Consider the following 27,147-nt stretch of genomic DNA (forward strand, 5'->3'; position numbering starts at 1 on the left):
GACCAGTAATCTGATCAAAAGAGCTCTTCTTTGGGGATCACTATTGACTTGCACTAACTGTCACCAATAAAGCAGTCTTTACCATGAAAAAAAAAATTAAATTTAGGCGAGCTCTGGTGGCCTAGTGGGAAGAAGCTTCACTGCAATCCCAGAGGTACACAGTTTAAATCTACCAGATCCTCTGCTGGAGAAGGAGGGACAATCTCTTCCTGTACCAGTAAGATCAAAGTTGATGGTACACACACATAATAATAGTAATAATAATAATAACAATAATAAATAAGTAAATAAAAGAAGCAAAGCTTTAAAAAAATTAAATTTAAAAGCCATTAAAGTTCTCTGTTTAGTCCATAAAAATTACCTCATCTATGAGATGCAACAACTACTTTCTACCTAGGGCAACAAACATCCAACTGAGGGAGGAAATCCCTTTACTTCCAACCAAAAAAAAGGGTATTACTATTTAATGAGGAAGATTTTCCCTTTGCTTTTACAGCAAGGCAACTCATTCCTTCTGAGATACAGCAATTCTCTTCTGCAAAACAACTGAGTGTGAGAGGTCAAATGTATCAACCACGCTCCAAGACTTTTTCACTATTTAGAGTCTGTTTATAGTGGCCATTTCAAAAATTAATGGTAGACAATTAAAAAGAATATGGTGACAACTGTTGTTCACTCAACTGTCACATAAAAACATACAGAACAACTAGAGTAACAAAATTAAAAAGCCACAGAGAAAACATCTAAGACAAACTATATGACAAGAAATCCTCATGAAGGTATGGAGAGACTGACACTCTCATACGCTACTGGTGGGAACAGAAATGGCACAATCACTAAGGAAAGCAGTTTGGTGGTTTTCGGGAAAGCTGGAAAGAGAACTATCATTGAACTAGCAATCTCATTAACTAGGTAAAGATCCTCAAGAAAGAAGAGCTGCAACATGAAACAACATATGCACACACCTGTACATAGCAGGATTATTTTTAATAATAAAATGATGGGGGAAAACCTCAAGTCTTCATCAAAGGACAAATGCAGAAAGAAAGTATAGTACATTCACACAACAGTGTATTACACAATCCTAAAAAAAATAAAGAATTCATAAAACATTGCATAACATGGATGCATTTAGAGAGCATTAAGACCATTTCCAAAATGTAAAATAAAGATTTACACAAAGTCAGACTCATCAAATTGTTACCAGGAATAGAAAGGGAATAAAAATTGGAAGAAGCACACATTAAGATGGGTGACAGGTAAAACAACTATGAGATATCCTATCACCCCAGTCAGAATAGCAAAATTTAACAGAACAGCAAGCAACAAATGCTGGCGAGGCTGTAGAGAAACTAGAACCCTTATTCACTGTTGGTGGGAGTGTAAAATGGTGCAACCACCACGGAAGGTGGTATGGCGCTTTTTCACAAAGTTACAAATAGAGACACCATTTGACCCAGCAATTCCACTACTGGGAATATACCCCAAGGAGACCATGACTGACACCCAAGCAGATATATGCACACCCATATTTATCGTGGCTTTGTTCACAATAGCAAGGAGTTGGAAACAACCTAAGTGCCCATCAACAAACAAATGGATAGAGAAGCTGTGGTATATTCACACAATGGAATACTATGCTGCATTAAAAAACAAGGAACTCATGCAATATTATTCAAAATGGGTGACCCTGGAGGACATTATGCTGAGTGAAGTATCTCAGTCACAAAAGGACAAATACTACATAGTGCCACTGTTGTAAAACAGGACTGACCTTGGGGTTGGGGAGAGACTTAGAAAGATGGGTTCAATAATGTATACTGCATTGAAACAGATGAGGGAGAAAACTGTTTAAAAAGGATATGTGATTAGGTATCTTTGTCATGACAGGAATATAGAGCAATGGCTACATGGTGGAGTGGACCTGGGGGAGGGTTTGTAAAACAATGAAAGAATGTCTTTTACTTTTCCAAGATGGTAGTGTACTAGGGGAAAGGGTTGGGAGGGGAGAAAAGTGCACCAATGAATGCATGGAAATCCAAAGTCTCTGTAAATTTTTAATGAAATAATAAATATAAAAAAAAATGATGGGTGACAGGAAAGGCAATACTCATTAAGGGGTTAGTCAACGTAGTATCACTAAATAAAGGGAAGGCACTAAGAGGTATAGAAGGATTAATGGAAATGAAAATCACTGGGAGGCATGGGAAGCATGCAAAACCAGTATGCATGTTGAAATTAAAAAATGTGTATGAAAAGCCTGTGCCACTCAAATCTCAATGAAAAACAAAACCTTCACAATTCTTGAAATATGAATAAGGATAAGATTTGTATATGTGGTAATATTTTAGACTTCAGTAAGTACTACATGATCAAGATTCAACAGTAATGAAGGAAGTTCAAACTGCACTGAAGGCATTAGCAAAAATAAGACCCCAAGAATTGATGGGACCTCAACTGATATGTTTCAACTAACAGATGTAGCCTTGGATGTGCGGATCAGTCTATGCCAGAAAATTTGGAAGACTGTTGCCTGGCCAACTGACTGGGAGATCTATATTTGTTCCCATTCCCAATAAAGACGATCCAACAGAATGTGGAGATTAATGAATATCATTAACATCACATGAAAGCAAATAAGTGCTGAAGATCTTCCAAAAATAGCTAGAACAGAACATTCACAGAGAATTGCAGAAGTTCAAGCTGGGCATAGAAGAGGCTATGGCACTACAAATATCAGTGCCATGTAATACCTAGAGACATCAAATGGATTATGGATGAAAGCAGAGAATACCAGAAGAATATCTATTTGTGCTTTACTAACTATGCAAAAGCATTTAACTGTGTGGATCATAACAAATTATAGCTAATATGGAGAAGAATGAGAATCCCAGAACATTTAATGATGTTTGTAAGAAACCTATACTTTGGGAGGCCTAGTGGCAAAAACCTTCACTGCAATCTCAGAGGTATCTGGTTTGAATCCACCAGATGCTCTGCTGGAGAAGGATGGGCAATCTCCTCCTGTACCAGTCAGATCCAATCCGAAGGTACACACACACAAAAATAATAACATTAAAAAAAAAAAAAAGAAACCTAAACCTTGACCAAGAAGCTTTTATCTGAACATAACAAGGGGATACTACATGGTTATTATTAGGAAAAGCATGCGTCAGGGCTTTATCCATTCTCTCTAACCATTCAGACTGCACCATCAGGATCAGAGGAAGACTCATCAACAACCTGCATTATGCAGAGGACACAACTTTGCTTGCTGAAACTGAGGAGGACCTGAGGTATTTACTGTAGAAGGTCAAGGACTGCAGCCTCCAGTGTGGATTAAAGCTCACCATCAGAAGACAAAGATTCTCACCACTAGGCCAATTGGAACCATCATGATAGACAATGAAGAGAACTGAGGTTGTTAACAGCTTCAGCTTGCTTGGCTCCACAATCTACTGGTACAGCAGCCAGGAAATCAAAGACAAATTGCCTTGGGAAAATTTGTTGTCAGGGACCTCTCCAGAGTACTGATGAGCAACAATGTCAGTCTAGAGACCAAGGTACACCCAATGCAGGCCATGGTCTTCATAATTACTTGTTATGCATCAGAAAGCTGGACAATGACTAAGTATGACAGAAGAATTTATTCCTTTGAGGTATGGTGCTGGAGAAGAGTTAATGAATATACCACTGACTGCTAGGAAAAAAAAAGGTTCATCCTGGAGAGGGTGAAACCAGGCTGCTCCTTGGGAGGCAAGGAGTTTGAAGCTCCATCTGACATACAGTGACTGGGGTAATAGGGTAGTTGTGTCAGAGACAATGAAGTTGGCTCAACATAGAACAGGGTTCAGAGCTTTTGTACATAGGGTCACTATGAGTCACAAACAACTCTATGGCAGTGATGGTAGTTGCATGATTATACTTGTCAGCTCATAGATAAAAAGCTGAATTTTTACCAAATGCAAATTAAACATCAATAAATGTGCTACAAATAGAAGATAAAACAAAAGATAGTCTTTGAGTAGCCAGAAAAATCCTTTAAAGGAACACAAAAATCAACCTGGTAAATTCGTTACAGCAATGCTTTATTCTAAAACAATCCATTAAATATCTTTGACACTAACAGAGTAAAGTGTGAACTAAGAATTTTACACCAAGCCATAAACATTCTCCCATATTGAGAACATATGGGAGCCCACAAAAAAAGCTATCATCAACAGAGAATAGTGCTTTCAACAGTACTTCTTTAGGAATCTACTAGAGATAATCTTCTTCAAGCAAGAAACATTATTTTTAAAAAAAAAATCGATGGGAAATCCTCTGGAGGGTCAACTATGAGTTGCTTCTGACTCAATGGCAATGGGTAATACTTTCAAACATTAAATACCGTTCAAACTGCTGATACTATTTAAAATGTTCCTTGATTTGCTGTCTGGGGTGTGTTTTTAAATTTCAAATTGTTTTTATTTATTTTTTAAATTTTATTATTTTGTGTGTGTGTACCGTTGAATCAGATCCAACTGCTACAGGAGGAGACTGCCCCTCCTTCTCCAGCAGAGCATCTGGTAGATTTGAGCTGCGCACCTTAGGGACGGACTGCAGCGCAGCTTCTTGCCTCTAGGCCACCAGAGCTCCCTAAAATGTTCCTTGATTTATTTTATGGTTGTTGTTTTTAAAATCTGGAGTCTAATGAAATTTTTTAAATTGTGTAATTTCACTGAGACTTTCAATATATAGATTCCTCTTGAATCTCACGCTTTATTTTTGGCAAAATTACAAGCACTCTCTTTCCATTAGGAGGTATAAAAGGTCTAAACCATTTTTTCCCCCAAAACTTTTTTTAAAATAACGGTTTACTTACAAAGTTCATATACATTGTTTTTCACACCAGATCTCTCCCCTTTCCTTTACTCACTCCTGCCTCTATCCATCAAATTGTATGATCTTATGATTAAGTTCCCCACCCCCCCAAGGTCTAATCCTATTTCTTTTTTGTCATGGAGACACTGGTAAATTTGCATTGTCAAATTTTTAGATGTGCTAATACTACTGTGTATTTTTCTAAATGATTCATTTTGAAATATGATTTTATAGATGAATTACTATATCAAAGGTTTTGATGTAAGTAGCTCAGGATGCAGAAGTGTGTGCGCATATAGGTGACTAAGGTAAGTACTAAAGTTGTAGGGTTATATTTTTTTATATATTTGGAATTTTCTATTATAAAAAAGACACAGATTTAATGAAAAAGATTCTGTAAAATCTATTTAATAAAAAATTCTAGGAAATAGACATAAGTATTCTGATCAATTCACTGAAAACATTTGTCTCTCTCTCTCTCTAAAAGAGATTTTCAAATATTACCAGCTCATACCCATATAACCTCATTTTAAATTTTCTATTTAAAAAAAAAACGCTTATTTTCAAAATACTGGAAAAGTGTCTGATGTAAACTGATAGCATTCTACCATGACTTAACGGATCATGAGACTGGCTATAATGACTAAGTTACAGGTCTAAACAAAACTAGTTCTGGGAATGACTATTTGGTTCACAAGAGAAAGTATGACTTTTGTTCAGTGAGTCATCCTTATAATCGCTATTAGAAAAACTTCGGGGGAAATTACCTGTTTTATGTGCGGATTCATAGCCATTTCAGTTACATTCTTCTTGGTTTCACAGAAAATAATAGCTCTCCCTTCAGATCCACTATAGACTTGAAGAACATCTCCAATAACTGCTGGCCTCTGAGACCAATGGCACTGGATGGCCAAATGCTTTGAGAAAAGAAATATCTATTAAATTGATTTAAAAATTTTTTTCCGTATATATTCTTTCCTATCTAGTCAAGGACTGGTTTTCCTGGAGACTACACCCTACAAAAATGCCTATCAATATATAAAAGGATCAAAGTATACAAACCATAGTATAATCATACAACAGACCATATTCAGCATTTAAATGGAACCAACTCCAGATACTTTCAACAACAGAGTACACAGAGTATGATTCCACTGTATGAAGTTCTAGAACATACAACACTAATGAATTTTGGGTAAAAGAAATCAAAGCAATGGCTATCTCTGGATGAAAAACGGATAGGAAAGGGGCATAATGATATTTTCTGAAATAATAGGAACACATTCATAACAAGTATTTGTTACACAATGTGTGAATCTGTCAAAACTTAGTAAAGGTATACTTAATATTTTACTTTATTTTTGAAACTTATTTTTTAAAATGTGTATTTATATACAAGTGAACCTCAAAAACATTATGCTAAATGAAAGAAATCAGATATAAAATATACTATGTAATTCCATTTAACAAAGTATCCACAATAAATTAATCTATAGATATCAAAAGCAGGCAGTGGGGAAAGTAACTGCTCAGTGAGTATAAGGTTACCATTAAAGCTAAGGTTTTGAAAGCAAAATGTGAGTCATTGTAATGCCGAAAATGTCACTGAACTGTGTACTTCAATTAACTGTAACTTAATTCTTTAAAGTAAAGATATTTAAAGTAGTGAATACTAAGCTCTAGATTATGATAAACATGCTAATAAAACACTGGGAAAATTTACTAAATTCTGCAATTTATTTTGAAATATGCTTTAAAAAAGAGAAAAAGAAAAAGCAAATACAGTAAACAATGATGGCAGCATTGATGGTGGGTACAGAAGTTTTCTCTAAAATTCTTTTAATTGTACTATTTCAAGTTTTCATGATAAAAAAATTAGAAACTTAAAACTCAACATTTTATAACATATACTTGAAAAACTGAGAAAAACACAAAAGAAAATTAAGGCCCATCTGTGCGACCTATGACACCTGTACTACTTCATCTGTCCCACCCCAACCACCTCCAAGATGACTCACAAAAAATATAAGCTTCTCCATCTACTAACTCACAGGAAAAATGAGACAGAAGAACATGCTAACACCAAATCAAAACTCCATCATCTGCTGTAGAGTCCCTAGAAACTCACAGCAGCCTTAGAGGACAGAGTAGAGCTGCCCCTCAGGGATGAGGCTGTAAATCTATATGGAGCATACTGTATAGCATCCTTCTCTGGAGGAAACCAACACCATAGGGATGCAAAACAGGAAAACTGAGACTAGAAGTTCCTAAACCAAACCATCAAGAGCTTTCTCAACAAAATTACAAGGCAGGGATCGTGGGGGAAAAGCCTATAAATAAGAAGGATTAAGATATCCATCAGCTAGTGGCAATCTTATTTAGGCCTATTTTGGCTCTGTCTTATCTGCATCTATCTAATTTAGATCTAAAGGCAGCCAGAATGCTCCTTAGAAGCAAAGATGTGACACTTCTCACACACTTTGTTGCTGAGAGGGTATAATCCTGGGAAAAGGTATCATGCTTGGGAAAGTGGAAAATCAGCAGAAGAATGGAAGACCCTCAATAAGATGAACTGGCACAGTGGCTGTAACAAACATCACAGGATGTGAGGATGTTACCAGACAGGGAAAGGTTTTGATCAATGTACTCAGAGTCAACTTGACATCAAGTAACAAAAAAAAAAAAGAGAGACCCAGGGTAATGTGTAAATAAGGTATCTGATAATATTAAGGACTTAACAATCTTTTTCTACTGTCAATGACTTTGTGGTTGTTTAAAAGTTCTTATTCTTTTAGAAATATATGCATTTACAAAACAATGAAATGATGGTTAGGTTGCTTCAAATCGAGAATGAAGAAACTATAAAAAAGATAAATAGTAGAAGCTAGTGGTAAACACATCAGATTCCTTATCTTCTATTTCTATATAGTTGCATTTTGCATTCTTATTATAAAAAGTTTAACCAATTTAAAACATTCAAAGCTTCCTTTCGCCATCCTTCACTAATACAGTAGTCATTACCATCGATTTTATTTTTATCCTTCTCACCATTTTTGCAAATTTACATTAACACTTAATGCCATCAAAAAAGAAAGGATAAACAATAATAAATCCATACAATGGAGAGTATTCAAGACTTTGTTTTAAAAAAGCTATTTCTCTATATTCTCCATTTGAATAGGAAAATCATCCACTTGGCATTATCTGTGTATTTTTAACAAGATATATAATTCCATACACATAATTCTTTCTACTTTTTCATAAATGCACTATATTCTGTTGATTATACTATTGCTCATTAAAACTTTTAAGTTTTTAAACAGAATGGTTAACATATTAATAAATTCAAAATTATCTTTTCCTATAAAGTTCGTTCTTCTCTGTTTAGAAAGGCTTTCCCCTTCCTGAAATAAAATTAATATAATGTGCACTGGCTTTCAATTATTTTAGTATTTAACTTTTCAAATCTCTCTGAAAGTTTTTGGTATACAATATCAGATAAGGATCTGACCATTTTTAAAAAATTCTGATTGTTAACAAATTATGCCAAGACTATATCCTTTCCTAAGCTGTACAAGTTGCTTCCTTTCTGACATTCTATGTAAGTTAGGCCTCTATGGCTACATTGGCATCTGTCAGGCCTTGATTAATTCACTTATTTCACTCTTCTTTCCTATTATAATCTCCTTTGTAACCTCCTGCACAACTATTTTATTGACTAAGGGCAAAAAGAGAAAGATCATACCTAAATAGGCATCCAAAACTTGTTTAGCTTCAACAAGCTTTAAAAATAACTATCAACTAGAAGGTAAAATCTATCATGCTGAAACACTACTTACTTCCACAGTAGTTGCAGCCTTTTGGGTCATTTTTCCAACAAGGTCAACCTGTTCATATCTGGATTTCATGTATTTTTTTGCAACTTTGTATACCCATTGTGGGCAAGTTGCAGAAAAAAGTAAAGTCTGAGGATTGTCTTCAGAATCTTAAATAAACAAAGAATTCAAACACTGTATTATCCCATGATGTAGTCAATTCTTAAAACTCCCTCCAAATTTTAAATAACAAAAAACCCAAAGACTTGAGAACACACAGACTTCATTACTATTATTAAAATTTTCAACTTTCAGAATTAGAGAATTGTATAAATAGAGGCAAAAAAACTTTATGTCACATACTTTTTGGGCATACTGTCAGGAGGGGGTTGTCCTAGGAAAAGGACATCACACTGGGAAGATGGAGAGTCAGAAAGGGGGGAAGATGCCCAGTAACATGGACTGACACAGGGGCTATAACAAAGGGCTCAAGCATAGCAAAGATCGTGATGATGGTGGAGGATAATTCAAGGTTAAGATTTGTTGTTCACAGGGATGATATGAGTCATAGTCAACTTGATGGCACCTAACAACAACAGGAAAACGGAATCCAGCAAGGTGAGAATTTAAGAAGGAATAATGAGCAAAGAAGTCAGTAAAAATGCATCCATAAATCTAACTAACGACTAACTGGTGTTGCTGTTGTGTTTCTGTGAACCACTGAGTAGGCACCGACTCATAGCTGAGCCCCTCCTCCCCCAGCAGGTGTTCATAATTTCAGCAGGTAAACCGCATGGGAAGACACTGCGGAACAGCTTTTACATCCAGCCACAAGTCTTGGGGTCTGACAATGCAAAGCCTTAATGCTAAGCCACTAGAGCTCCCCAATTAGTAACGGGGGGGGTGGGGGGGTGAGAATAACATTGCCAGTGTCTATTCCACCTCACAGCAACCACGTAGGACAGAGTAGAACTGACCCACCAGGTGTCCAAGGCTAAATGTGTGTGAAAGCAGAAGCCTCAGCTTTCTCCACAGACAGCCTCAAAGTGCTATCCTATGGTTAGCAACAAAGTGCTTTAACCACTGCATGACATCTTCACACAGCAAACAGCAAATTATTTTAGTTTTGTTCTAACAGGACGAGACAAGGTAAAAAAATTACAAAGTAAAATACATACGAACATTAGAGAATAACTGCTAATGTGCTTATTTTGAATAAAATATACCAGCTTTGTAGGATTCATGGATAATATCTTCAACTTGTTCAGCAAAACCCAAATCTAACATCTGATCCACTTCATCCAGTACAACATGACGCAGTTTAGAAAGATCCAATCGGCCACTCTGCAGATGGTCTTTGATACGACCAGGAGTCCCAACCAAGATGTCAATACCATTTCGAATATGATTAACTGTGAGAGCAGAGAAACATCAGTAAGAAAATGCACATATACTCCAATATTATATCTTTCTATCTAAATAACAAAGAATATTTGTGAGCTACAAACATATATACTCACTTTGACTTTGATATGATGTTCCACCATAAAAACATGCCACACTAAGTTTCCTAGTTATATCTTTGAAGTCTTTAGCCACCTGGTTTGCCAGTTCCCTTGTTGGAGCCAAAACAAGCACCTAAGAAAGGGATTAAGGAAGAAAATATTTTTCCAAAAACTTCTGAATTCAAGCTAAGACGACACTCTTTAATGTCTATATAAAACTAAGCATCTGGGTTGTATTTAAAGACAGAACACAACTAACCAGCACACTAACCAGCTGCCAGAGTAATCCTGGGGGTCCCATGTGCATCACAGCAGAACTGTGCGCCAGAGAGTGCGCATGGCTTATTTTTTGAAAAGTAAACCACCAGGCCTTTCTTCCAAAGCACTTCTGGGTAAATTCAGAGCCCCAATCTTCTGGTTAGCAGCCAAGCCCATTAACTGCACCAGCAAGGCACTCCCAACAAGTACAAAAGCTTCTATTCATTTCATCTTCTCTCACTTTCTTCAGTTCTTTCTAAAAGTCACTTTCTCAGTGAAGTTTCCCAACCTTTCCATGTCACCCTCTTTTTTTTTCCTTAGCATTTCTATCATGTGAAACACTTATATTTATCTGTCATCTATCTTATCCAATTAAATGTATTAAATCCACAAGGGCAGAGATTTACATCAGTCTTGATTATTATAGTTCCTGTACTTAAAGTATTTGGCATGTAAAAGAAATCCAAAAAGTATTTGTTAAATGAATGAATGTTTACCTGTGCCAGCCATTAAGTGTTTTATATGAATTATCTTATTTACTCTTTTTTAAAAAAGTCCTGAGAGTTGGCATTCTCTCCATTTGATAAATGAAGAACCTAAGTCTTAGTGAAATAGTTCCTGTCTCGAATCAAGCAGAAATCCCCAGTAACATCTTAAAAGAAAAGCTTTTAAGGTAACATGTGCATGACAACAATCTGGAAAAAGGGGTACACTGCCAAAAGGGCTTGGAAGTGGGAAGAAGGAAAATGTGCAACAACAAAAAATAATCAAAACATTTTCAATATTAAAAAAAAAAGAAAAAAAAAGCTTTTAAGATGATGAAACTGGGTTCTGTATTACTTGTAACCTTTCTAATTTCACCCCAGGAATAGAACTCTCAAAAAAAAGATCTGTTCTGTAAATCAAGATGGCCAACTTAACCTGAAATAGCTCATCCAAGACTACTATGATTTGACTACACTCACATGTTAATTTGCCTTTATGTTTTACAGCTGGAACCTGTGCAATCCAGACACATATTGGAAAAGTAAAACAAATATTTTCCATTAAAATGAGTGAAAAATATTTTAAGACTGCATCATATAAAAAGAAGAAAATGTTAAATACCCATTGGGGGAGAAAGGCATTATTGCTTAGTTCTAGTTCTCAAAGGTCTCACTGTAATACCATTTGGAAATTTCCCAAAATACAAATGAATTTTACTCCAAACAGTCAAATCATGCTGCTGCTATTTTCTTTTCCTAATTAAGTGAAGACTATTTGCCCCATCTTGAAAATTAATACAAGTTCTTTTTTTTTCTTTCTTTTCAGGTTTTTTTTAAAGGTCAAATGTTAAGACTAAATTTCACCTAGGACACTTATGTTCATTTATAGTAACAAATTAATACAGATATGCAACATCCCAATAATATAGAAACTAGCAATATAATTTCTATAACACTATTCTTAAAAGTCAACCAATGAAGTAATTAACAGTGAATACTTGCTAAATTATCAAATAGATGAATACATTTTATAGTGAATTATTTGTTTGAAAACAAAAGCTATGACTGAGAACAAAGAAGAAAATGACACTAAAAATACTAGCTGTCCACATTTCTAAAATAAAATATGCTGGCTTCAAAAGATACAAAATTTATCAAAAATATCTACAGATCACATATATCCAATAATTACTTCAAGTTAGTTTGGCTTAAGATTTCTTTATGTTAAAATGAACAAATCTTTGCTTTACCTTATGCCAAAGGGTCAACTTTTCTATCCTAGAGGTACCTGCATTTAAGGCTAATACACTCTTTCTGTATAAGTAAGTTTGAGGCCTTTATTCCCTATAATGGTTACCTTTGGTGAGCGGCTTTTTTTAATTGTCTCTTGATTTCTTTGAAGTCTTTCAATCAAAGGGATGGCAAAAGAGAATGTCTTTCCTGTTCCTGTCCGTGCTTGTGCAATTAAATCTTTTCCTTCATATACAGGACCAAAGGTCTTAACTTGAATGGGAAAGAGGTATGTTACCCCTCGACCTGTAAAATGAGATTTCATTAAAATATTTCCTTAAATATATCTTGAGAAAATGAGAACTGAGGCACAGAGACTTGTACATCAATGTTCACAGCAGCCATATTCACCATCGCAAGAACATGGAAACAGTCCAAATGTCCAACCACAATCTAATTACAATGGAATACTATGCAGCATGCAGGAGCAGTGATTTTGTAAATTATTACCTAATTTGGGAGGGAATGGAGCACATTATGCTGCGTGAATTCAGTCCCACAAGGACAAATATTGTATAAAACCATTACTGTAGAATGAAAATCTAAGGGAGGGGAAGGGTAGAAGCAAAGGGATGAGGATGTACAGGGCGGGGGGAATTAATCATGGGGTTGTACAATTTTTTTTTTAATTTTTTTTTGGGGGGTGTACAATTTGATGGGGGGGTGGTAAGGAAATTGGAAGAATCTGGTCTGAAAAACAATGCATTAGAATTTTGTAAATAAACTAGTATAAATTTAAAAAAAATTTCCCTAAGGCTAGCATTAAGGGGAGGAACTCCCCCCCCCATCCTCTATGGTTTGGTGTGTTTTTTAAATAGCATTCAGTTTATTACAAATATTTAATATTGGCTTCCCATATTTCCCCCCTTTGTTTTTATCATAATTATGTTATCATCTAGATGAGCATCATCTTCTATGTTTGAAAATAACAAACGTGAATCCTCACTCTTTACCTAAAGATATACCATTTAGCAACATTTTTTCCTACCCCCAAAAAGCAACATAAAACATTTGGTCTAAACTGACAAATACACATGTAGTTCTCTAAGGTTAAAAATGTGTCAGGATACTGACAAAGATGATGTAGAAATAACTAATTCAAGAAAAGCTAATTCTCTATGCTTTTGATGGTCTCTGTTTTATTAGGAAAGACACAAAAGTTTATAAAATCTAGATCCATATTTTTTATTTGCTATTTAAATTCAGAGTACCTTAGTGCAACAATGAATGAATGGAAACCCAAAATCTCTGTAAATGTTTATGAAAATTAATAAAATATAACTATAGGAAAAAAAATTCAGAGTACCTTTCAGAAGTTTTATAGTCTCTTCAGATATAGGGAAATTGGAGAATGCTCCCTCTTTCTGTTCACGTGTCACAGTCTGTCAAAATGAAATTTATAAATAATACAGTCCTTATTTGACCATGTATTTAAATTATCTTATATTCTTATTCTTTTGTTCAATTTTAATACTTGGAAATAATATATAGTCTAATCTATAAATTTCAAAAGTATCACTTTAAAGTGCAAACTTAAATGTTTCCATATTTTTTAATTGTTTCATTCACATCAAATTATATTTAGAAGAAATCTACCTCCATTTGAAAAGGAAAATATCTCTCAATTTATTATTTGAAAAACCTATTTTATAATCTAAATCAGTCACAGAAAACTTCAACAACAAGAATTAGTAGCATAAAGCTATGAACCCGGTCTAAAAGAATAATGTCCTACAGCTTTTTCAGGTTTGGTTTTGTGGGGGTTTTTTTCCAGATCTTACTGATGCAGGAATGGTCCTGGAAGTTTGAAATGTTTTTATATATATGTTAGCATGATGTTACTATGCAATACTTAATAAAACTCAGTATACCAGTCAATGTGTTTATCGAACAAAAACAATATAGCACCTAGTAAAATTTATTACTCAGTACTGGGAAAAGTACTTATTTTAGTCCCAGAACAAAAAACTGGGAACAAGTTAAAAAGACATGAAATAAAAACTAATATATTTTTAAAAACTCCAAAGTGATTAACTTCTGAAGATTAAAATGTTTATCACAATGGCAGTACATTTCCACTGTAGAAATTTATAAAACTATTAATTAATAAATCTAAAACTATATTTAGTAATATAAAAACACAGAGCTCTGGTGGCTTAGTGGTAAGAACCTGCACTGCAATCCTAAAGGCACACAGTTACGATCCACCAGCAGCTCTGAAGATGAGCATTCGCTCTGAAGATGAGCATTCTGCTTCCATGCCATTTACTGCCTCCTAAAACCATAGTAAGGTAAGCTAAAGGTCAGTCAGTACCAAACCTGACAGCACACAACAGAACTGTATGCGAAACACAGACACTCATCCAATTCTTACTCTATGCACATATAACTTTTTAAAAATAAAAGGGGATTCTGTATATAGCTTTAAAATCTTTTTTTATTTAACAAAATACATTATCCTTCTGCCATTCTCATATGGGTAATATATATTTAATTAAATCAATTGTCTAATTAGAAACTGAGAATGTTTTGAATTTTCTGCTATAATTTAAAAAAAAAATCACTGCAAATAAAGGGTATTATTCCTATATACCTCATGATATCGTGGTCTCAGGATAAATTCCTAGAATTCCTAAACTCTAATAAAATCTAAACAAAAAGAATCAACAGTTAAATCTACTATAATATAGAACACTGTATAAAGTAAAAGCCCAACAGATTATGAAGCAACCTGTCTATTATACTACTGGCAGTATAGATATGTAGGGCCTTATTTAGATTCATCTCTGACAAATTCAAGCTCACTACTGGCTTATTGTTTGTTAACGCTGTCAGTGCAGTTTGGACTTCTTCCTTTAATACAATTGTTTAGACTACCACAATCCAGTCTGAAACAAAGGCAGTACAATGAAATAAACAAGACAAACTCAGATTTCAGCTCTACAGACACCCTGGTCTAATTATTACACACTAAGCAGACATTATTACAGAATCAATTCTAATTCGCCTCAAAAATGAAACCTGACTGTATTTCAGGAATCTTGTCAAATAAAAATTTTTAAAAATTCATCCATACCTCCTCTAGTTTGTTATCACTTGATTTATGTGTGGAACTATCTAAGGATGTCATTCGCTTTGATTTTCTTTCATATTCATCAATATCACCATTAGACTGCTCTTTTCTTTTTGACTTATGAGATTTAGAGAATTCATCTGGATGTTTATTAAATCCTTCTTCGGTGTCTCCATTTAGCTTCTCTTTCATTTTAGACTTTTTGGCCTTGGGAGCATCCAGGTCATCTGTAATACCATTTTCTCTTGTTTCAGATTTCTCATCAGAGTCATTATGGTGCCTTGATTTCTTTCTATCATTCTGTGAGAAATAAACAAACAAAAAGGCTGTAAAAAAAGAGGGTCACAGGCCTTATATTAAGACCTCAGAGAATGCCCTCCAACCAATAAACCCAATCTACCAGAAAGCTTAAAATCCTACCTGGCAGAAATCCAGACCAGTACCTGAAGGCCAAACAGCAAACCTCACCTATCTGTCCATCCCATTTCCAGCCTCTGATCCCCTTCTAATACATGTGATTAAGAAGAAATTAAAGTTGTATCATCTCAGAAAAAGAATCTGAACTCTCTATTTTAAAGGTAAAACAAACAAAAAACTTAACATATGCAAGAAAGAAAAAATTTACTTAGTACCTACCCAGCACTGTGTAATGTGTTTCAGCTTATCTTGTTTAAATCTTTGTAACAACCCTACAAGGGAAGTACAGGCCTATAATCCCTTATCCGAAAATCCGATATCCGAAAAGCTCTGAAAACACAAAGTTTTTTTAACTTTACTTGGAGACAAAACCTTCCCTGATGGAACGCATTTGGTGAAATTTTATCTGAATTAATGTGAGGCTATTTATAGTCTATTTATTTTCCATAGTAGGAATATTTAATATAAAGTATTTTATTACAGGTTGCAGCCCCAAACCCTTTTGGAAGTATTACCATTTTCAAAATCCTCAATATTCTGAATTCAAAACACATCTAGCCCCAAAGATTTTGGATAAGGGATAGTGAACCTGTACTACCTTTGCTATCTTACAGATGAGGCATTGAGAATTTCTCAGAGGTTAAGTCATCTGCCAATTACCCAAGTGGGATTTCCTGCAGGTAGAAGTGCTAGAAATCCAACCCAGCCTTCTCTGACTTGAAAGGCCCATTTGGTCTTTACACAAGGCTCCTCCTGAACTTCAATAATGAAAAGTTAAAGAAAATCAATCAAAACAAACTATGTAATTCATCAAAAGTTCCATCAGTCACATGCCCCAGTCAAGACAAGTATATTAGTAATCCTGGCAACTATTAACAACAAAAATGCAGTTAACAGAATTTTTAAAAAGACAACCTGCATCTTTGGTTTTAAAAACGTCAAAATTATTGGTGTGCTTCAGCGTTTTAATATTTGTAGACCACAAAAAATGATCTGGAAATTTATGTGCACCTCTCCAGAATCACTTGATCAGATATTGAATGAAAAAAAGATCCCTACATAAATCTATCTTTCCTATTATACACACAAAAAACAAACAAAAAAAACCTACAAAGTAATGATTAGTGGGAGTTTCTGGGTAGCACAGTTATACAACTCACCACTATCCATAGGTTGACACTTTGAATCATTCAGAGGCACCCAGAAAACAGACTTAGTGGTCTGCTTCTTAAAGGTCAGTCTGAGCAGCCATAATAACGACAAACGAGCAGTTAGTTCTATTCCCTGACATATGGGTCACTATGAATCAGAATCAACTACCTCAATGGCAACTAATAAGCATAATTTGTTGTTGTTATATGTTATCGAATCATCCATAACTCATAGTGACCCTACATACAACAGCTCTGAACCCTGTCCTATCCTGGATCAGTCTCACTGACTCCAACACACCTAATCCCATTGCCCCATTTACCATTTCAATCCATCTCATCTGAGGTCTTCCTCTCCTGCGCTGTTCCTCCACCCTTCCAAGCAAGATGTCCTTCTCCAAGGACCGGTCCCTCCTGAGCAGGTGCTCAAAGTATGTGAGACGGAGCTTCAAAATCCTTGCCTCCAAGGAGAAACTTAGTTTCACCCTGTCCAGTACAGATCTATTTATTCTCCTGGCTATCCATGGTATGTTCAAGACTCGTCTCTAGCACCACAATTCTTCTTCTGTCATCCTTAGTCACTGTTCAGTTCTCTGATGCTTAACAAGCAATTGCAAACAGCATGGCCTGGATCAGACGCACCTTAGTCTCTAGATTGACATAATTGCTCTTTAGTGCTTTCACAAGAATTTTCACTATGACTTAAGACATTTTTTACACAGTATTTCTGGGCAGTTTTTCTCATCCATAAAATAGGAGTTGCTATGCAAATTTAGCAACATATATGTTTTGTAAACAGTAGAGCTTTCCGAGAACCTAAGTTCATTTTTAACTAGTTCTACATTTTTTCCAATCAATATGTTCTCTAGAAAAACAAAGTTATTTATAGTGTCAACCTTGGGGTTTATATTGCTCCTGGGCCCTACACTTTGGGGAAATGATGAAGCAAGGCAGTCAGACCTTTAGGTCCAAGCCCAGCAACAGCCATGGTGACAGAACACAGTGTTTCACACTGGACCCAGAGTGTCTTGACATCCTCTATTCCCTAATTTCTGACACTCTACATAGTACTCCCTCCTCATTCTCTTCCAGCGTCTTTTTTCCCCCTCTCATACCATTTCACATCTCTTTCATACCATTTACATGGCTTCAACAAACATAACAAGGCCTCCTTCCTCAGCGGCATTCATTGTGAGAATCCACCAACTAGCTCTACATCGCCATATACCCAAAACCAAAGCAATCTTCTCAAAGCCAGGCTACTATCCTAAAGCTCTATTTTTCTATTAGTTGGTACTCCGATCTATTTCGAAATTTTTAAATTCTCTTTCATAGTTAAGGGTCCAATTGACAAGTGCTTCTGGAGAAACACGCTGTGAAAGCCACATTTCAAGAATACAGTAATGAACTTACAAGAAAATACTGAAACGTAAAGATGAACAAAGATTTAGTCAAGTCCTTAAAAAAAAAAAGATTTGGGAATGCACAGGGAAAAAAACAACTATACAAGACAGCACACCATAAATGCCAACTGATAAAGACAGTCAAGGAAACAGCACTTCACGTGAGACTTCAATTACTATACATGGAAGTGGCAGAAAAACCTTGAACTAGACTAGACCTTGACAGATGGTTAGGATGTAAAAGGGAGACAAGTGTTTCAGGAGGAGCCTTGGAAAAACGACTGGTTGGAATGGAGCAGACATTACCCTGGAGACAAATAAGGAGGAGTAGCCCCCCCCCCCCCAGGAGGATAAATCTCATTCTTTTGCTAATCCGCAGCACTCAAATATCTGAAGGCCACGATCTTACCCTCTGGCCTGTTTTTTTCTCCAGGTTAAATATCTCCATTAAAATTCTTCCTGAGCCTTTTCCAGCACCTTGGGATCCCCAATTGTTGTCGGGTTTCCCTTCTGTCCTTACAACTCCTCCAGAGGCCCTTGTGGGCAGGAATGATTCTTATTTAGAGCCAACTCCGTAGTGGTGTTGGGCAAAGAATCTGATACAAATTAGACTTAATAATTATGGAGTAAATGAACGTATTGACAATAAGGCTACTAACAATACACCTCACAGTGTCTCCATCAGTGTCAATTCCTGGCAGCGCTGGTTCTTTCCCTTAATCCTCTAAGATTAGTTACAGAGATTTGTAAACCTAAGATTGCTTAGATACTCACAACTGGACATGGTGACAGAGAAGCAAGACATATTCAAGACAATTATTTTTCTTAATCATCTTCTAAGATGGCCCTCGAGGACCAAATGACAGGGCTCGCTGCTTTAGGAAGGAGAGGAGGAAAAAGTAGATTCCGCTACGACGGGAGCCAGACACTTGCCCACCTCGCAGGAGAGATTCCGGCGCCAACGGGAAAGGCGGAGGGATCGAGGGAGGCCTGGCCAATGCCCAAGGCCGCCCTGCTCCAGGTCGGGGGTGTGAAGGTGGAACTGGTCACGGATCGACTTCAGTGGGTCGAGGGCGGTACGAGGGCTGGCTCTCGGATGCTCCGGCCCGGTTCTGACAGGCCATCAGGGACCGCTCTCTCCCCGCCCAAGCCGGCGCAAGCCAAAAGGAGGCGCGGCCCAAGCAGCCTCAGCTCACCTTTTGCCTCTCCTTCCTCTGGCTCTCCGACTCCTCCAAGGGTGCTTCCAGCTCCATAATGTCCCCCCAGAGGAGTTTGCCAGGCATCACTCGCCACCCCCGCCGCCTCCTCCTTTTGGGCACAGTGGCCACAAGCACCTACAAGGCAGCGACAGCGTGAAAGGAAGCGGGGGCTGGGCGGCCGCCGGCCAGCGCCGAGCGTCACTTCCGGGACACGCACCGCACCGTGCGGGGCGGGGCGCCCGAAGCTCCCATCCAATTAGTGTAAGGGATCTCAACCGGCACGCCCTTGTTCTGAAGTGATTGGCTTCCAGAGTGAAACACTGGCCAATCGCCATAAAGTACGCTGGCATAGATTAGCATAAAATTATTGGGTTTCTCTCCCACCTCCCCCCAACCCTGTACAATCTCGTTTTTACCCAGAGGAGACGCCTTGGAGCGTCCCAGCATGCACTGCTACCCACGGGAAGCCCCTCAACAGTGCTAGAGAGGGGTCTGCGCGCGCAGCAGCCTGACCCGACGGTCGGGCCCGGCCGGGTCAGTGGGAAACGCCACGCGCAGTCGAGCCATTCGCCACCGGAAGCTGCTAGCCGCGGCCCCGCCCACTGCGGGGAGAGGCGTTAACGTCTAACGGCTTCGCGCGAGGAGAGGCAGACCTCCGTGGGGAGAGGCTCAGGCAGGACTGTGGTCGACGGGAGGGTTGAGCTGGGGGCTAGTGCTGGTCAGCTGTCCTGAAATCAAGTTTTAAAAGTTTGACTTCTAGCTCCATCTCACACTGTCCGAGGAAATTTAAACTCGAAAATGAAATTTACTCGTCTGAAGCCAGTCAAGCCCAGAATCCTAGATCATCGTGTTCGGTTTTGGGAAAAGATGCTCCCATTTCATAAAACGAATAAGGGGTTGAGGGAGATAAATGAATAGAGGAAGAAAAGTCAATCACACTTCGGAGAAAACAGTTTGAATTGGCCTCGATCGTCAATTTAATAGGAAGTTTTATTTTACTGATGAAAACTGCATCAAGAAAAGGTGAAACCTAGACAATGCAGAAGTTCATTCCTTAACATACACTTTTTAAAAAACTTTCGCTAGTATTAGCAAGGTGGTTTTTTACACACACACACACACACAGAGTCATTTCTTTCTTTATAAAAATCTCAACTTAGCTGTTGAGAACAAAAAGACCCAAGTTGAGATGTAGGTACAGGGACACTCATCATTTGACAACGTCCGGCGTATCAGTCTTGTAGCCAGAGCATCCAACCTTTATGACGGCAAAATTAGGAACTGCTGCATGTCATGAAGTTTGGAAATTAGTTCTGAACAACTGAGACTACAAATGATAAATCTGAATGATAGGCATCTGCGCATTTATAAGCTGATTGTTTCCTGTGCATCAGAAAGCTGGACATGGACTACGGATAGCAGTAAACATTTGGACATGTTGCAGTGCTGAATATCCCTTGGGTGCCAAAAAACCCCAGCTAAGTCTTGGAGAAGATGCAGCCAGGGTAGTTCCTGGAAGGATGATGAAACTCTGTCGCGCATCCTTTGGGTATGTGATTAAAAGAGGCTAGTCCTTGGAATCTAACATTAGCTATAATATCCCTGGAACCACAGCCTCTTCTAAATCCAGCCTACACATCTGGCAGTTCTCTGTTGACATGCTGCTCCAGTCGTTTTTGGATCATTTTCAGCAGAATCTTTCTTGCATGTGATATTAATAATATTGCTCAATAATGTCTGTCAGGTCACCTTTCTTTGGAATGGCTTTAAATATAAATCTCCGCAAATGACAAATTGCATTGGGAAAGTCGGCTGTCAGGGACCTCTCCAGAGTACTGAAGAGCAACAACATCAGTCTGGGAACTAAGGCGCGCTTGATCCAGGCCATACATAGTCTTTGCAATTGTTTGCTATGTGTCAGCTAGACAATGAGTAGGGATGATAGAGAATTGATGCCTTTGAGCCGTGGTGCTGGAAGTGTTAAATACCATGGGCTGCCAGGAGAACAAACAGGTTCGTCTTAGGAGAGGGTGAAGCCAGCCTGCTCCTTGGAGGCAGCAAGGATTGTCAAGCTTCGTCTGACATGTTGCAAGGAGGGGCCGGTCCTTGGAGAGGGACATTATGCTTGGAAGGGTGGAGGGACTGAGAAAGAAAAGGAGACCATCAAGTAGATGGGTTGACTCAGTGACTGGGGTAATGAGGGTAGGTGTGTCTGAGAGAGTAAAATTGGCATCGGATAGAGCAGGTTTCAGGGCTGTTGTACATAGGGTTGCTATGAGTCACAAGTGACTTAACAGCACGTAACAGTCCTTGGAAAAAGGACATCATGCATGGAAAGGTGGGGAGGATCAGCAAAAGAGAAAGAACCTCAATGAGATGAATTAACACCATTAATAATAGGGCAGGGTTCAGGTCTACTCATAGAATTGTTTCCGAATTGTGATCAACTCGATGACAAGTAATAACAAATGAAGCCAAGAACTACATCTTTAGTTGGATTCAGTACAATGAACACAAAAGTGTTGAGCTAAAGATGATACATTAAACAATCTCACTCCCTGTATTATAACTATGCACCTCTAGATCTTTGCTTTCCTAAATCTGTTTCTCCCACTTCTTCCTACTTTCCCCAATCCTACCACTCTAATGTCTTTGAAGTCCTACAACGGTATGCTGTGCCTCAGAATGGATGTGACTAAGAATGTCACTGTATAAAACAGATATTGAGAGATACCACTATGTTGCAGTTGAAGACTAAATGTGCATTATTAAATACATTAACTCATCAGGGTTAGTGTTGGCATTCACTTTTTCATTTCCAAGATCATAGAAGTTCTGAAAAGGGAAAGGATTAGACTGTTCAATATTATTATTCAAGTGGTATAGGTAGCTAGCCAGTTGAAGATTGTGCTGCTGACCCAAAGGTAGCCCCTTTAGCTGTTCAAACCCACTAGCAGCTCCAATTAAGATGAGCAAACTCCTCCTTTGTGATTAATAAAACCCCACCCCTGCTGGAGGGTCAGCTGTGAATCGATTCCTACTCCATAGGCAATGAAAATAATAAACCAATACACTGGTGTTTTAAAAAATGCTCTTTGAGGGGAGCTCTGGTGGCCTAGTGGCAAGGAGCTGCAACTACAATCCCAGAGGCGCACGGTGCGAATCCACCAGGTGCACTGCTGGGGAAGGAGGGACAATCTCCTCCTGTACCAGTCAGATCTGATTTGACGGTACACGCACACAAAAATAATAAAGTGAATAAAATAAAAAAATTATAAAAAATATTTTTAAAAATCTTTTAAAAAATGCTCTTTGGTTAGCAATATTCTATACAACCTTTGCTTTCTAAGCCGTATATTCATTGGATCAAATCTCTGGCTGCTGTCTATGTCAAGTGGAAAAAGCAAGTGTGTAATAAATTAAGCCATACATAACTTACCCAAAGAATGGCTTAAGTGGGGGGGCGCAGTGGGAAAGAGGGATAAGTACTACACTAAACATCTATTCTCAGTGGGTACATTGCCTCTGTTGACCAGAAAACTTTAGTATAGAGATGGGAGAGAATGCTCCCCTTTTGTGTTCCTTCTATAAACCTCATTTAAAAAAAAAATTAAAAAAATGAACCTCATAGATTTGCAGCTGACAACGAGATTTTAGGGGTAGGGAAGAAAAGGAAAGAGAAACATGAATTAAACAAGTCACAATTTAAGAAAAAACCCAAAACATTCTTATTTCCAAATATTTACCCAACTCACTGGTAAAATTATTTTCCCAAAACGTAACAGTTGTGGTTTCTCATCTGCTACACTCTAGTAAGTTCGGGGGTGGGGGGGGTAAAGCTCTTGCTTTTGACCCCAGTCTATTAAACTTTGTAACTTTTTAAAGTAGAAAAAGACAAGATGATCAAATTATAAAATTACCCTTTTCTGATAATTTTTAAAAGCCCTCCATGGTTAGAAAGTAGACAATAAAACCATGAAGCACAGCCTTCTGCATCTGTATGTCAATACTGCACGACAAGAATTGAACCATTATTTTTAAATAGTAAAGTGACAGAGTCTGCACTGCCAACCCAAAGGTAGTTCAAGTCAACCAGTGGCTTTCTGAGAGGAAAAGATGAGAGTCATTTTCCTTGCCATTTACAGTCTCAAAAATCCACTGGAGGGTCAGCTATGAGTCGATTTCACTCAATGACAATGACAGACAAAATAGAAGTCATTTAAGGACAGTTATGAATTCATCATGAGACATTAGGGGTGGCAGAGAATGAGTGTTGACAACATGGAAAGAAGAAGGGGGGAAAGGAGGGAAGAGGATGCTTCTGCCACTACTAGCCACAGGAATTTATCCAACCGTAGCCTAAGACATGTCTTTTCTGTTTTAAAGTGGGAATAATAATGTTTGCCTTGAGAGTGTAGGGCTACTGGGTTGATAAAATAGCTTACATTTTCACTTTTACTCATGGTTTTGAGGCTGGAAAAGGAGAAAGCTCTAAATACATTTACATATATATACTTTATGTGTCTAGCTTCTAATTAAAATTAATTACAAATTCTCACAAGTAGATATTCTGAAGAGGAGGGTGGGTCAGAGTTCACATCAGTTACTCCAGAAGAGGGCACCATTATAAAAGAAATACTTGGAAGCTTCTCCTCCGAGTTCTGGTGACCTAGTGGTAAAGAACTACACTGCCAACTCAAAGGTATACAGTTTGAATCTGTCAGTTGTACGGCAGAAAAAAGATGGGAAACTTCCTGTGCAACTTACTGCGTTTGCAAACTTAAGTCATAGGGTCAGCTATGACTTGGTTCTGACTTAACGGTATCCAACTTGACAAAAGTAGTAAAGATAGTGAAATTTGGATTCATATACTTTGGGCATCCTGTCAGGAGGCTTGGAAAGACATCTCATGGCAGGAGAGGCAGTGGGTCAGAGAAAGAAAGGAAGACTCTCAGCAAGATGGACTGACACAGTGAATAACAATGAGCTTCAGTATATCAGAGACAGTGAGGATGGCACAGATAGAACTAGGTTCAGAACTGTTTATAGACCCAGTGAGTCAGAGTCAACGGCACCTAACAGTAACAACAACAAAAACTGATAGAAAAGGACTATGTTTATGGAGTACTAAATGGGGAAAAGCTCTAAGAGGCCAGCAAAAAAGTCATGTTTGTCTTTGATAACTCCAGTCCTATTTCATGACTCTCCAAGCCTCTATTACCTGCTTCCCCAAAAAAATTTTAGGTAGCTGTACACAGGTTCTCAAAACAGTAGTCCTGGATGAAAAGAAGAATAATGATGGGCAAGGTCCAAGGGTGATTAATTTTATAAAACATAATGCATGAGAATGATTGGGTGTAACACAATGTGATGAATGTAAGCAAACCAATAAAAAGGTGTTAAAAAAAAAGTCAGGTCCAGTAGAGACTTAGTGAAACCATTGAGACTGAAAAAAAGAAACCAAACCCAACACAGTGGTTCTCAATCTTGTTACTAAGGGCTCTTTGAATTGGTTTTTTTCTTAAAGGATCTGACATTTTTAGACATTTTATCCACTCGCTGCATTCAGTTCAGCATTTTCTAGTCTGAAAAATATATAGATGCAGCTTAACAGTTTCACATGAACATGTAATAACAAAAAACATTGCTATCTAGTCAATTGTGACTCATACCAACCTACGTTGCTTGTTCAAGGGTTTTCATTGGTTATAAATTGTACACGGCAAGTGGGAAGTAGGAAATTGTGGCATCCACTTCCTAAACAACATGTCTCTGGAAACTCTATGACCTTTGAGAAATGACAATAGCTATAGAAAGGCTTCTGGTATTTTGTACATGGGTCACTATGAGTCACGCTCAGTGGCAATCAACAATAACTCCCCTGGAGCTGCTGATGAATTTGAACTGCCTGCTTTCAGGGTAGCAGCACAGCTCCTGACCACCACGCTATGGAAGCACACTAGCAACCCACAGGACTAAAACTATGCAAGTTTTTAGGGTTTCCAAGGCTGTAATCTTTACCAGGAGCAGACTGATTTTCCAGTGGAGCAGCTGATGGGTTAGAAACAGCTTTTTGGAAACCTAGCAGTACGAAAGGGTTCATTCTTTAGCATATACCTTTTCACAAAATTTGCTGGTGCTAGCAAGGTGGCTTTATTTTCTGAGCCTTTTCTTTGGCAGCTAAGCCCTTGACCATCAGAGCGCTGTTGTTGTTGTTGTGTGCCATAGAGTCGGAACTGACACATAGCTGGCCCTCTGGCGGATTTTCTGAAGCTGTTAATAGCACCGGAGGAGATTGCCCATGCGCTCCCACCCCCACCCCCGCAGAGCCTTCGGGATTGCAGCTCAACTTCTTACTCCTAGACCACCAGAGCTGTTTTATTATGGAGTGATATTTTCAGCCACAGGCAAAGTAACCTGAGGTTGTAGTTATGCCAAGAGTAGCCATAGACATAGGACATTATCAGTTCTTATTGCTGTTTTTGTGTGCCATTGAGTCGGAACCAACTCATAGCTTGACCCTCCAGCAGGTTTTCAGAGGCAGTAAATTGCATAGGAGCAGACTGTTCATCCTCCTCCCACAAAGCTGCTGTGAATTTGAACTGCATGTCTTCAGGATGGCAGCGAAGCTCCTTATTACTAGGCCACCTGAGCTCCCCAGTTTTCATTAGGATGGTCAAAATAGCTCTCAGAATGTTCTTGAGGACCCTAGAGATCTGAGATTCCAGCTAAGAAAACATTTAAAGGACCTCTGACATTGGTAGAGGGCCAGCAAGAGGTGGATTGACAAGCTGACTGAAACGGTGCACACGGACATACTGATGATAGCAAGAATGGTGTAGGACTAGCCAACAATTCATTTTGTTATACATGGGCTGGCTATGAATCAGGGCCAACTTGACAACACCTAATAACAGGATAAGATATAACCGACAACTTGTTATATCTAAAGACATAGCTCCTCCAGGCATATTTAGATTTTGATTGAGGAGATATTCCATAATCTTTTCTCCAAAGACTAAATGGAGGAATTCTAGGCAAACTTGTTTTGAAAAACCATCTTCCTCAACCATATGCTAGCATGAGGTATCGACCCAGGATGCTGAAAACAGCTATGCTTCATGTGCAGCTGACACTATCTTGGCTTCTCATTGCCACACTAAGAGAGAACACCTGTGATGTTAAGGGTTTATTATCGTTCAAAATGGCTTCCCTATCCATTAACTTACTTTGCCATGTAGATGGGCAGGGATATGTGAGTAGGATGTGTTAGCCTAGACACAATGGTACCTCTCACCAATTCACAAGGGGCTTGGCTAGTCTTCACCACTAAATTGAGCAGAATATCCTGCAGCAGAACTGAAGAATCTTCCTCACCAGCAAAGAAGAAACCAAGAGGAATGTAGTGTGTCCTTCAGAGAAACAGATTCTTGCACCAGCCAGACCTAGGACCTATGGGAGCAGCATCTATAGCAGCCACAGCAGAGAACAGACCTGACAGGAGACAGAGAACCAGAGACCTGACAGGAGATGGGAACTTGGGACTGCTATGCCATGGAATTGGAACCAAGAGCCTTTGCCCAAGTCTCTTGGAGAACTGGTGAGGGTAGAGGAAAGCCATAAGTGGCAGGACTGACAGCTTTATAACACTGGCATAAAGCTGTGACGCTCGAGGCTGAAGCAACTGC

General features: G+C 38.1%; 1 protein-coding gene across 2 annotated transcripts in view; it reads right to left on the minus strand.

Annotated features, from left to right (window-relative positions):
* The window catches only part of DDX50 (DEAD (Asp-Glu-Ala-Asp) box polypeptide 50), a 53,365-nt gene extending 33,719 nt beyond the window's left edge, over positions 1-19,646 (minus strand). For both annotated transcript variants that reach the window (XM_006889003.1, XM_006889004.1), the window contains exons 1-8: positions 19,457-19,646; positions 15,293-15,589; positions 13,523-13,598; positions 12,284-12,462; positions 10,199-10,316; positions 9,905-10,090; positions 8,703-8,848; positions 5,631-5,780 (exon numbers count right to left, since the gene is read on the minus strand). In XM_006889003.1, coding sequence (XP_006889065.1) covers positions 5,631-5,780; positions 8,703-8,848; positions 9,905-10,090; positions 10,199-10,316; positions 12,284-12,462; positions 13,523-13,598; positions 15,293-15,589; positions 19,457-19,543 — 1,239 coding nt within the window. In that variant the 5' untranslated portion in view covers positions 19,544-19,646. The remainder of the gene's footprint in view (positions 1-5,630; positions 5,781-8,702; positions 8,849-9,904; positions 10,091-10,198; positions 10,317-12,283; positions 12,463-13,522; positions 13,599-15,292; positions 15,590-19,456) is intronic.
* Positions 19,647-27,147: the final 7,501 nt, after the last annotated feature.

The sequence above is a fragment of the Elephantulus edwardii genome, unplaced genomic scaffold (assembly GCF_000299155.1).
Source record: "Elephantulus edwardii isolate Elephantulus edwardi_28Jun2011 unplaced genomic scaffold, EleEdw1.0 scaffold00074, whole genome shotgun sequence".
NCBI classification, from domain to species: Eukaryota; Metazoa; Chordata; class Mammalia; order Macroscelidea; family Macroscelididae; genus Elephantulus; species Elephantulus edwardii.